Genomic DNA, 14,394 nt, shown 5'->3' with positions numbered 1-14,394 from the left:
ACAAACTATTGTCATGCAATGCACACACTGAATCGAAATGCACACATTTGAAACACAAAATTGCACACGTAATGCTCACAATAGACATACACTGCGGACACGTAATGCAAAACCACTGGACTCGCAATGCACACAATAGACAAACAGTTGACAAACTGTGGACAAAGTGGATACACAAAAGTGGATCGACAAAAGAACATAAAATATTAAATGTTTTGTTACTTTACTGCTTCATTTTTGAATCCATAGAGAAGCTAAGAAATAATATTGACTATTTGTCTAAGTAATAAAATTATGAATATGAAATCAACAAATCCCATCGAGTTTTGTCTACTTAAGATTTATATTCTCATTATTCGTGAACGATGCATCTTTCCTATAATCTTTATAGGCAGTCCCGTGTACAGAAGTCTAAATATAAGACATAAAAACCATTATATTTTTGTAATAAAAGAAAACAAACAATTAAAAAATTTAGAACCACATTTTGATTCAGCGTAGTAAATTATTTGTTATTTTAATAACAGCTCGCTGGAAAATAAAATAATGAAATATTTGTTTTTGGTAGCTTTTGTGTGGAAACTTGTATGAGTTAGTTTAGAATAAAGAAACATAAAATGAATTGATGTGATTTTATTTTTAACTTGTTTACAATAAACACCACAAAGCCACAGACATCACTGAAGGAGCACTAGTGCAGGCGAGTTGTGGACGGGTATTTCAGCTCGCAGATGAAGGCCAGCTTGTCGGAGCAGGGGATGTCGTTCAGCTTGACGCTGCGGTCGATGGATCCACACTTCTCCGCTACTCCATGAGCGTTGTTGGGCTCTCCAGATGCCCAAGTGGAGTAGCCGGTCTCTTCCACTGGGACGCCTGCAACAGACGGTCCCTTGTGTCACTGACTGTACAAGTGAGCCTGAACTTCCGAACATCACAGCGAACATCTCTTACGAACAATATACAAATAATTTAATTGACAGCTGTCAAAAGCATTTTCCGATAACTCCACGAAAACGAGCTTTCAGTGGTAAGAAGAAAATAAGTTGAAAATTATCGAAAATGCAAATGCATTTTATATTTTAATTCCTGAACTAGGCACTTTAAAATTACTTTACTAAACTTTTGTCTGAAAAATTTTATTTCCAAATAAATTTGAAGTCTGTAATATTGGCAAAAAACATTCATTTTTTTTATTAATGGAACGAGATATATGAAAACAATAAATATTTATAATTTTCCTTACACTACATTAAATAAATGTTTCAAACAAATGTGTGAGCTGCATAATTTGCATAGGTAATTTGACCATGCGTGGTACTATGCTACGATAATTAGGAAATTTCTACCCCCCCAAAAAATGCTTCAGATTTTATTGCCAACGATTACAAAACAGAAGTTTTCAAAGTAGAAAAACTTTCTAACGTTAATTGTTTCTGTAAGAGTAGTTACAATTAAATGGAAAAAAAAAAGTATTTCTGCTCGGGCGCCTCTGATGGTGAATCAATGATAATCATAAACTCAATGGCCTCAGTACGAAGAAGGAACAAAGTGAGTTAAAGGATGTGCTAAAAACGTTGGAAAATATTTCCAACAGCGAGAGCACACATTCGATTACCAAGACATGGACGAATTAAGTATAAAGTAAAGAACACAACATTACATGATACTGGAGGAAAAGTATTTTAGATGTGTTCCAAAGCTATGTGGTTGGGTAATTGGTGAATTAGTTCTCACCGCCGAGCGTGAGGAAGTCGCGGGAGTTCTGGAACTCGGTGAGGCCGACGTAGAAGTAGCTCTGGCTGCTGGCGCCGGAGACCCTGGCGTGGCGGGCCAGGAGGGTCTGGTACAGCTGCGCCTCCTCTTGGGAGCCGATGACGCCCAGCTGACCGCCGTCCTCCAGGCAGGTCTGCACGGCCTCGGTCCACGTCTGCGGCTGCGAGTAGAACTTGTAGAAGCCGAAGCCAGGGAAGTACTCGTAGCCGGTGGCGCCGGAGCTGAGGACAGTGGCCGCGCGCGCCGGCAGGCAGACCGCCGCCAGCAGGAGAGAGACCGCCAGCATAGCCTTCATCTGGAGCACACACATTCATGTGTAGTCACACTACTGCCTTCATAGACCCAGACCACCACCATCAGTAGGAGAGACCGGCAGCATAGCCTTCATCTGGAGCACACACATTCATGTATAGTCACACTACTGCCTTCATACACTAAGACCACCACCATCAGTAGGAGAGACTGCCCTCATGGCTTCATCTGAAGCATACACATTCATGTATAGTCACACTACTGTCTTCATACACCAAGACCACCACCATCAGTAGGAGAGACTGCCCACATGGCTTCATCAGAAGCATACACATTCATGTATAGTCACACTACTTCCTTCATACACCAAGACCACCACCATCAGTAGGCGAGATTGCCCACATGGCTTCATCAGGAGCATACACATTCATGTATAGTCACACTACTGTTTTTCATACACCAAGACCACCACTATCAGTAGGAGAGACTGCCCACATGGCTTCATCTGAAGCATACACATCATGTATAGTCACACTACTGCCTTTATACACAAAGACCACAACCATCAGTAGGAGAGACTGCCCACATGGCTTCATCAGGAGCATACACATTCATGTATAGTCACACTACTGTCTTCATACACCAAGACCACCACCATCAGTAGGAGAGATTGCCCACATGGCTTCATCAGGAGCATACACATTCATGTATAGTCACACTACTGTTTTTCATACACCAAGACCACCACTATCAGTAGGAGAGACTGCCCACATGGCTTCATCTGAAGCATACACATCATGTATAGTCACACTACTGCCTTTATACACAAAGACCACAACCATCAGTAGGAGAGACTGCCCACATGGCTTCAACAGGAGCATAACACATTCATGTATAGTCACACTACTGCCTTCATACACCAAGACCACAACCATCAGTAGGAGAAACTGGCCAGATGGCTTATTCTGGAGCATACACATTCATGTATAGTAACACTACTGCTTTCATAGACCAAGACCACCACCATCAGTAGAGAGACACCCAGCATAACCTTCATCTTGATAAGACCGACATTCATGTTGGTTCACATGCTTGGCCTGCGTTGCTAACAGAAGTATAGTCAAATAATTTTTTCAGACAACCACCAACAAAAGCATGTTGGCTACCATAGCCTTCACTTGGACAAGGCATGCTGTCATGTTGGCTTGCCCATGTTCTATACTAAAAAATAGTCTAACTTTTTCCTGTGCAGATTGTATAGAGAGACCGCTAGATTTACTTTTTTTTTTGTCGGAGACTGAGACTGCGTATCCTGTTACAATACTTAATTAATAAATTACTTCATATACTAAATATTTATTTTATTATGTTGTCAATTATTATTATTTGTTTAAAATTGTAAATTTGTGGATATTTAATGTTACTTTAACTTCATAAATATTTTTACAAAACTTGGAAAATATTAATCAAGTTTGGCATTATGTAAAACGTAGTAGGAATGTATGTATAGTCAAAATTATTTCATAGCTTTTCTTGGTATCGATTTTTATATTATTATGTGAAAATTTAACCATACCTTGGAAATAAGAATATTTTCTTCAACACCTTTCAGACGTCAGATGGAAGCTGATGTTTCGATAATTTTCTCGTCGCTTTATATACTGGCAGGTATTAGAGAAGTTGCGCACTATTATTGTAATACCAACTGAACCTTGAGACACTTGAAAATGTTTCCTCACTTAAAAAACACAAGTACTTATAGCTGACGTGTGTTACAAATTTCAAAAAGATAGCAAATTAAGTGTGCTTTGTGATATGTTCACGCGGCAGATAATTTACTTATTATGATCAATCATTATATTGTATTGTATTACAAAGTAATTTTGTAATAAGCAGTTTTCAGAAACACCTTGATGGTGAAGAAATGTAAAACCCTTACCTAATGTGAGCTTTCCACCCATTCATTTCAATATCAGTAATTTTTCTATTATTATCAAGATTTGACTAAATTATATCATTTATAAAAAACATTTATTAAGTTAAGCAATAGACAAAATAAAATTTCACGCATTTGCTTTTTCAATCATATAAAAACATTATTTTTTTTGATTTCAAGGTCGTAATGCACAAACCTATGTATTAATAAAGTTAACGAATTTAAAATATATTTTCAATTTTTTCTTAAGAAAATTGTTGTGATCATTGTTTTATTTCATGAGAAAGTAAATTATTGAAGAGAATAAATAATGAACCGTTAATTTCTTAATTATTTTTGTAAATTAAGCTAACTTTCATATTTTGTCTTAAGTTTACTTTTTTTACGTTCTCAGCCTTAATGAAAGTCCTTTTATATCACTTTATTAGATAAATAATCAATTAATAATATTTAAGTGGCAATTTTTTGTAATGTACATCACAACACCCAAATAATCATTTTCCTTATCAATGGTTATAAAACCGTGTTAAAACTTCATAAACACTGTCTAATCTTTGCCCGTGGGATACATTTAATATTTTACTTACATGTAAAATAAAAAAAATGTTAAAAACCAAATATCCATTAAGGTGAATTTTGTTATATCTATAGTCCTAATAAATACTAACTAATCTAAATAAATTAATGTTATACTCTAAGTTTGGTGGATTTGATTATATCTGTTGCCTTATTAAAACCGAATAAATCCTGCCTGTAATGTTTTGGAATTGCAATGTAAAAAAATATAAAAATATTTTCTTAATTTTTTACTACCCACATTGGTAATTTTGTTTAATTTTTTCTTTAATTCACCAAACTCACCAATTTTCTACCAATTAAAGGTAAAATAATTAAAAATAATAAAAATACATTTTTGTATTCAAATATGTTAATAACTCTCTTATAATAGTTAGATTGTTATCAAAATTATATTTATAATTTGGTATTTTCTCATAAAATTTATGACATCAAGCTTAAGAATGAGATATTACTAAATGTAATAAAAGTTTGTACCTTAACTTCAGTTCCAATGAAAATATAAGAAATAGATATTTAATGTGCTTATTATTCATTTAACCTTTAATATACTTTCCTCTTTCTTAGCTTCTAACATACAATGTTTATATAAATATTAACCCTGAATTCAAAATCATGTATAACCAATTGGAAGTTTTTCGTTATTTATTAATTATATTAAAAATCTAGCCTTACAATAACTTTGCTTGAGTCGTTTACATTTTAAAATTTAAAATTATTTTACCAACTTTTACACTTTTATATGTGCATATCAAATTTTAATAAAATAAAATTATTAGGGTTTGGTTTTTCTAATTTATTACCAACATCTAAAGTCTGATTGTTTACTCGGGTTTTGTGATTGCATAAAATTTTCTATTGTTTTTTAAAGCGACTTGAATATAATTTAATTTAACTAACCTTTGATAGCATCAAGTGACCTATGTTGAATGGACCACATCAATGACTTTTAGCTTACGTGATAATTTGAAAGTTATTATAATCTCGTTATTTAAGAACTTTGCTTTATGAGTAGAAGAGATATCTGTAAACATATATTATTAAAAAAAGGATTTTCAATTTGTCTTATTTTATGGTCTTCGGAGTGGGTCTAACAGTTCTTTGCTAATGGTCATAAATATTTTACTTGCTGTAACATCATTTTGAATCTTCAGTTTTTTTTTTTTTTTGCCATTCATCAATCTTGTTTTACTGGTTTTATTCCATTACGTTTTTTTTTTTTTTTTCATTTTTTGGACGTGTAAACATCGTAGCTGTTAGTATAAGGAATTTGATAGGAGAAATTTCTTGACTAGTAGGGAAGTCGATTTGAACGGAAATGTGTAACACGGTGCTGCCATCTGTGGAAGTCTCAGAAATCTTAAAACGATTGTGGACCTGCGTGATTCGATGGTGTGCCGAACTAAACATTACCTATAATATTAAAACTATCCTTTAATATTTTCTATTACAATCTAAAGTCATAAAAAGACTCAAAAGCAGGAATTACCATTTTGACAATCCTTAGGTATATTGAAAAGAATAAACTAAGAAATTGATATGCTACATTTATTCGATACCATATTGAATAAAATATTTTCGTCTTGAAAACTTTACTGATACAGCTTAGTTGTAGAATTATCTCAAAAGCTTTATTCTTAGGTAATAGGTTTTAGCCAAGACAAATATACGTATGCTTGGTGTTATAATGTTTTTTGAAATGTTTCACGTTAATTTTTTTGTTTTAAATATATTTGTCGGATTGCCACTTTAGTTTGAAAAATATTTTATATATAATGCTGCGGTAATATTGCTTAAGAGAACCAACAAAATGTTAAATTCTTTACCTTGTATTATTGTTCCATCACAATTAACCTGGGTAAAAATATAAATAATTTTAAATGTGCATTTATATGTTATGAATATTCAAGTATACAAAATATAACCCAGTATAGTTTCACTACCATAAAATTTATTTCCGCACACCAATACACTTAGAAGAACCCTTCGATGTACGCGAAAGTATATATATACACCGGTGCATGTCACCCTTACGTGGGTCCGCTATCTTGACGTCATCGGCTCGTTATAGCAGTTACTGTATGCATGCGCTTTGGACTTTCCCCGTGTTAAATATCTTTGGTACATGAGAACTTGTTTCAGATCACTGCTGTTGCATATTAACGTTTCACCCTCAACGTGCCTAAAGACGTATAAAATCATAAACGCAGACAATGACAATTCTAATCTAAGGGGAAATGACACAGATTTAGTGCTGAGGCATTTGCATGCGACACGTTTTTTATTCCTCTTGTTTGGCTGGCTTTGAGAAATTAATAGTACTAACTTATAAACAGAATTATAATTAGGAACAAACGGCATTATTTTAAAGAATTCTGCGTTAAATTTAGTTTCAGAATTAGATATTATATGTTAATTTGCATCTTGACAACACAGGAATTTGCTTGTTACCGAGGTTACTTGTTTACACATTACTGGCGAATACTGAAATACTATTGATTTTATTTTTCTGTCAATTTCTTAGATTGTTATGTTTTAGATATTTTGTACATATTTAAACATTTTCCCCCCCCATCAATATTTTTTGTCTGCAGTAACAAGCTTTGGTTTTTGTTATCCAAATATTTTGCAGGAGTAAATAGAATCTACTGAAAGCTAAAAAAAAAAAAAAAAAAAGAGTATTTTAATTTGTAATTCAGACAACTAAACTTATACAATTTTTTATATTTTACAAAATGCAACAAGAGTTTAAAATGCATTAACACATCAATATTCATTTACAATATTGTTTTATATTAGTGAAGTAAAATAAGGATGTAATATTTTATCATTAAAGTTTATTTTTAAGAATTATTTCTAGGGTTATTAATTTTATATCAAGTGATCTTTTTTTACTGGCCATAAATGAATTTATATGGTTAATCCTTTTCTACTTACAGCTTCTTGCATCCTATCCTTAACTTCTTCCTACTTATAGTATCCTACTATATTTGTGCTACTATTCCTATTTCTTCTAACCTGGCCGTCTTAAAAATATTAATATGAATGTTGGATGTTAGTTCGCCTATCACGTCTTTAGTAATTAACAGATGCATAAAATTTGAAACACAGCAAGCCCATATCTTGTATTAACACATAGGCTTCATCTATATATATAAACACACACCTGAATGATGGTATGAATTTCATTGATAAACTCCAACACCTTTTGCCCGATTGACATGACAGTTGGCCCAACAAAGTTTTTTTCAATGGATAAGGTTTTTATGCTTTCCATTTTTTGTATATTGCCGCTAGAAGGCGCTGCGGTGCATAAACTTCTAATCCGTTCAACCGTTCGCCATGAGTAAACCAAAAATCATAGGTCATCGCCATACATACAGCAACTTTGTGACATTTCTCTGTGTCTACCACACTGGTGCTAAGCACTATCCGTTATGCTCGCTGACAATATATCACTCTGTGTTCAGCCCGGTCAAAGCCGGGTACTGTAACTATTATAATTATAAAATATTACCTCTAAACGAGAGAAAATGAGGTCTACTTTGTTTTATAAAAGAAAATTATGTGAGTAAAATCATAAGATATTATCATTAAACATAAGTCCAACTAAGCAAAATCTGCTGTTTCTAATACAAATGCAAGCCATATCGAAGGTAAATTATAGTATATTTAAAATATGCCATGTCTTAAAACTATTTAGTGAGCAATTATATTATCTATTTCCATTTTTGATAATGGATAAAACGTTTTCGTTAAAATTGTAATAATATTGATTTATGGTGCGAGAAATAAATCTACATATGACACAGTTGTAATGAAATTTGTATTTAAGTACATTTTTACTAAAGTAAACTATATTAAATCAAATATAATGCATATAATAAAACAAAAAATATTACACATTGGAATTCTGGGTTTAATTTTTTTCGCCTTAATCACAAAACACAATTCATATATAACTATTTAATCGGAACACACCTTAAGTCGTGCTCGTATGTATATACTAGCTGACCAAACAGACTATGTCATGTGCTAATTTCAATAATTTTTTTATGGTGATTATGTGATTTTGTGAAAATAATATTAGCTGTGAAATGAGAAAAAAATACTTTTTCTTAGTGATCTTGTTTTTACTAACAATTGTGGCCTTGGATATTCAATTTTCGGATTAGTTAAATCAGAAGTACGCGAAATAATAAATTTTACTTGCGGGATAATTTCCATTGGCCGTACACTGCTGGAATGCTGTAAATGTGAGATGTGCCTGGAATTTGATCGTTTTGGAACCATTAAATGTTGTTAAAAATTTAAGACACTATTAAAATAATACAGAATTAAAAGGAACAATAAAACAAAGAAATGCTTAGTTTAGATTGGCGTGCTGTGACATGACCCTTTCGTTCATTGCAATGCTTCATATTAGACGACAAATTTTTTTTTGTTGTCAGGCGCGTAAATAAACAAAGCTGATGGTTTCCCGACAAAAGAATAGTCTACATATAATTGACCATGCTCTAAGCATTTATTTTCAAGGTTAAAGCCTCATACATTCAATGACTGTAGCCTACTTGTAATAATAATAATAATAATAATAATAATGGTTTAATAATTACATTCACAGTGGTAAAGGAATTGTCACAACCACTTTTTTTTTGTGCCAGATGAAGTCATTTTAAAGCAATTTTTTTTATATTTGTGTCAGGAAATATGAGAAATCTTTTCCTGTTTCAAAAACCAATGAGCACAATAGCTCCCCGGCGGCGTCAATTAGAGAAATAACTTTAGTGGCGGGACCAATAAGCTAAATGGCTCTGGCGACGTGACAAATGAGCTAAATGGCTATGGCTATGTTAATCATATGTCACGTTGAACGGAATGCAGCTCGATGAGTGTGCAATTCATCATTTATTTGTCTATTTGCAAGATTAATCAAATTAATTTTCCAGCGGTTGGTTTCTACTAATGGATGATATTTCTTTCCATTCAAATCAACTTCGTTTGCATTTTCTTCTTGTGTACTTGCTGAATATGTTCGTGATAATCGATTACGTTGAGTTAAATTTCGTACTTCACGTTGCTCCACAGTTCGATATATCGATAATTGATCTGTTTTTATCATTGCGAGTTCTGATGCTAAATTGCTCCACTCTATTGGTGGCATTGACATGCGATTAAAAAGTAACCATATAAAAAAATATTTTTGAGACACAACCAACGTATCGAATAATTAGGCCTACAATTTAAAAATGGACGATATATTCACATTATTTATAATTTAAAAACTTTTATCATCTCAAAACTCACTTTATTTCATCTTAAAAATTATCAAATTTGTGTCAAATAAAACGATGACACCTAATTCATTTTAAGAAACGATTGCGATTAACTAACAACGGAATCACAAATGCACTGAAACTAAAAAAATTAAGGTTGCAAAAGAAACAAGAGTAAAAAAAATATTTTTTATTTTAATCGGTCCAGCCATTCTGAAACGATGAGCTTACCAACGAACAGCATTTAATTATATATATATATGTACGTATGTATTTATGTGTGTATCTGTGTATAATATATGTATATAAGTAATGTATCTTATGGTTGTATGCATGTATACATTTATGTATGTATGTGTGGTGTAATATTATTTTGGTATTGATAAGTTTTAATGATATTGGCTTCGAATAAGTAGAAAATTATTACCACCCTACCGTTACAAAATTACATTGCTAAAACAACTGTTTTTTTCGGATGTTCTTTTTATCCTTATTTAGGCTCGCTGAGAGTGGAATGTTAGTTTGCAACTCAATCCACGTGAGCCGTACGAAGGAAATTGAGCAGAATTAAATACAATGCAGATACTCGACATGTGACAGAGAACGAACAAATTGTTAAATGTGTTTGTCCACATGTTTCTTTTTAACAATTTTCTTGTCTTATATTTTAAAGTAAAAATTGAAGGTAATTAAATGGCAGAACTGTGTTGGATTTTTTATATGGAATAAATAGACACAAATACTATTACAGATTATTTTAATGCTGAAACATACATGGCGTCGATGATATTTAACAGTAGTTTGTATCTGTTTAATTTACGACAACTTTGGTATACGTTTTTGATAAGTGCGCCTAATGTAAAATAATTTAAATATGAAATACAAACGAAAGTACTTTAAAATTGTGTTGCTTTATTGATATTATAGAATGCTTAAAAATATTAATGTTTTATCCAGGAAATTAAGGTGCTTAATTTTAATATTAATCGTGTTTTATCTCGTTTCGATCTTTATGACCTAAACTGCGAGATTAAAACGAAATATGATTAAGGTGATCCTGTTAAAAATTCCGAAATATTAAAAAAAAAATAACTGAACACAATTGAATTGCTGAAACAAGTTGTAACATGGCCATATAGCGTATACGTTCTTGTAAGGTTGCAGAAAACGAGAATGTTTTGGTAAGTTATTGTTAAGTTTTAGTAATGTACATGAGCAATTGTGTGCGTTATGTGTTTCGATCTTTTATCAAAAAGTTAACGTTAGCCAGGAGCTAGAAAGACAGAGATTCGCCGGTGCGTAGTTGGGTAGGTTATTGACACGCATTTATGCTGCGGACTTTGAATACTATGTTGTCGTACATGTTAGGATACTCGGATGTGAACGGTTTTAATTCCACTGGCTTCAGAAACCCGTCGTGAAAACAACGACGTTGGTACAAAAGGCAGCCGGACGGCTTGTCAAGCAGCTCCGTTGCAACCACAACAAGTTTCGGAATTCATCACTGTCAGTGAGCACTCCGCCACAGGCAACATTGCACAACAGGGAAATCTAATCAGATCGCTTCTCCCGTTGCCGAGTGCGCCACCTGCTGGTACTTGTAAATCAGCAAGCAAGATAAACATTCTCATTTCAAGAACGTGAGTCGGATTTCGTTAAGCGGTATAGACGCGCAGTGTCTCTGGTTGAACTACCCGCTAGGTATCTGGATTTTGCACTGTCGAGGACTTTCCTCTCCTTGGCCGTCACTCGTTTTGCGTGAGCATGCACATAACACCGGATTAAATATATAAATTTAGCGATACGTTCTTAAAGTTCCAAAGACAAAGTTTAATTACTTCAAACCCTAATTCACATTCATTTTCTTGGCGGATTTACAGCATGCATATAATTAATAGGCAGGCAAATAAAATATCATTGACCACAAACATGAAAACATATTTTCAGCCATATCAAAACTATCCAGGAAACAAAATTATTTATTTTTTCGAAAATTATTATTCCTTTCAAACAAGAAATAACCTATTTCAAGCAAATAAGAGTGTCGGAATTGTCATAACCGAAGTATCGTTAGTAAAATTTATCAGAAAATAGACCAACGTATAATGATTTACGCTTAATATAATACCGAAATTCCCCAAAAAATGTTAAATTAAAGTCAAGAGGTTTTTAACCAGTTATTATTCAGGGCTGACTATAGACGAGAACATTAAACGAAATTACACCATTCAACAAAATAAAGTCTACACGCCATGCACACAATGGACACACAATTGACACACACTCAACAAGCAATGCACACACAGAACTTGCAATCTACACAATGGACACAGTTGACACACAGTGGACATAGTGGGTACACATTCGACAAAAGAACATAAAATATTAAATGTATTGTTTCTTTGCTGCTTAATTTTTAAATCCATCGGGAAGCTAAGAAAAAATATCGATAATTTGTCTCAGTAATAAAAATAATGTGCCTACAAAACAAATCCCATAGAGTTCTGTATACTATTGTTTTAATATTTTCGTCATTCGTGCACGTTGCGAACTTTCCTTTATCCTTAATTCTTAATTGTAATGGCTTCGAGCGTCAGGTCAGCCTGGGCTGACGCGAATCTTCATGGCTGCTCTCATCGATTCGAGAAGGGCACCGCGGACTACTTGAGCAGGGACGCTGGCCTCTTCGGGAGTTTCTTGGGCAACAGAGTTCTGCGAAAAGTGCGGCGAGTGTTCCGCGAGTTGTTTTTGGCGACGGAGTTTTCATTAAAGTAGGAAAATGTGTTACGAATTTTGAGTCTTTTTTGAGGAAATTTGAAAGTCAAGGTAATCTAGGATGGCTGCCGTGACTTCATATGTGATATCGGTTCCAAGGCACAGAATTCGCCACCTCCACTACGATCTAGAACCAGTTCCAGTATTCCCTTTACTATACTACTGGTAGTATGCATACTAATAAACTATAGAGTTGTTGGTTCAACCATTATTATTATCAGTCCTTGCAGTAATGGTTTAATACATAAAACATTAACCAAGACAAAGATTAAGATAATATCAAGGAAATATAAAATAAATAACGAATACGAACGTGTAGTGTACAGAAAATTTATTAATTTATTTTTGTTGTTTCAACTCCTGGTATTTTTTAACACATTGATAAAATCGATTGTATAATTAAAATTAGTTCCAAAAATTTTTTTAAGATAAAACTAATACGAAATACAAACATTTAGAACTAAATCAATTGTTCAGTTAAGGGAGTTATCTTAATATATATAAATCTCGTGTCACAATGTTTGTCCTCAATGGACTCCTAAACCACTTAACCGATTTCGATGAAAATTGGCATTTAGGTGTAATATTTTCCAACTTGAGAGATAGGATAGTTTTTATTTCGATTAATGGTCTTAATCTTATAATTTTAGAGTTTTCTAATGTGATGTATGTATGAGTTGGCAGAAAATCACCACGGCAACGGCTGTAGCATTGTTGATGCTTCATTCGTCTCCATGGCAACGACTATTTCATTGTTAAAGTAGTCATCACTCATTAAATACAGACCACCAATTTTTAGATATATACAGGTAAATAACTATACACTGGTAGAACAAAGTCGGTCGGGATTTGAAAGTGATATAAATTATTCAAATTAAGAAGACAATTACTAACTACATCTGATTTCTAAAAAGGTCCCCTTCACCAAGTCAACTGATTTCGATGAAAATGGGCATTTATGTGTAATTTTTTCCAACTTGAGAGATAGGGTAGTTTTTATTTCGATCAATGGTCTTAAAAATTTATTATTAATAATAAACTGATCATCAATGTTGATTGGTGTTTAAGCCCGGGAAACAGTGGGCACTTCGTCTCCATGACAACGTTGCGTGCTCGAGAGTCGGGAAACCATCGGTGCTATTGGTTTTTTCTTCGGTAAATTACAAAGCATTGTATTAAATTTTTGTCAAAATTAATTAATTTTCATTTTATTTCATTTATTATAACTGTAAATAAGAGATTTGGTCTCATTTCCCCCTCCCCCCCCCCCCCAATTAATACAACCGTGCGAAGCCGGATCGGGCAGCTAGTTTGTATATATTTTTTATTTACTTATTTTTTCTGCCAATCCTTGTCTTTTCCACCCCTTGAAGTAATGGTTGGTCATATCAAAAAATTATTTAAACAAACAATTTGAGCATTACTCCTAGGAGTTATAAAACCTAAAAACGGGTGTGGTTTATTTCTACTTTAGAAATTATAGGGGTTTATCTGTTTTTCAAATAAAACTCCATTTATACTTCTTTGGTGGAATTATGCCCATTAAGAGACTCGACTAATATTTTCCATTACAATATTTTATATATCGGTTAAGAAGAGATTTTTGCAAAAACTAAGACATTTACCGTGTACAGAACAATTTTATATAAATAGATAAATAAATATATAAATTTATAAACAGTAATAAGGGGTAACATACAGATTTTTTTTTAACTTGAAGATATGCTTGCTGGTATTTAGTGCTAAAATATTTTAATCATTTTACAGGAAAATAGGATTATATGGTAATAATAATAATAAACAAAA

The 14,394-nt window shown here is 33.0% G+C and overlaps 1 protein-coding gene across 1 annotated transcript; it reads right to left on the bottom strand.

The window, feature by feature from the left end:
• Positions 1-618: 618 nt before the first annotated feature.
• On the bottom strand, positions 619-3,702 carry LOC134539308 (hemolymph lipopolysaccharide-binding protein-like). The gene is made up of 3 exons (XM_063381226.1): positions 3,602-3,702; positions 1,735-2,068; positions 619-873 (listed from the first exon to the last, which is right to left on the bottom strand). Exons 2-3 carry the CDS (start codon positions 2,066-2,068, stop codon positions 692-694), a joined length of 516 nt encoding a protein of 171 aa, XP_063237296.1. The 5' UTR covers positions 3,602-3,702; the 3' UTR covers positions 619-691.
• Positions 3,703-14,394: the final 10,692 nt, after the last annotated feature.

This window comes from Bacillus rossius, chromosome 15 (assembly GCF_032445375.1).
Source record: "Bacillus rossius redtenbacheri isolate Brsri chromosome 15, Brsri_v3, whole genome shotgun sequence".
Taxonomy (NCBI): Eukaryota; Metazoa; Arthropoda; class Insecta; order Phasmatodea; family Bacillidae; genus Bacillus; species Bacillus rossius.
This window is presented reverse-complemented; position numbering and strand designations above follow the sequence as displayed.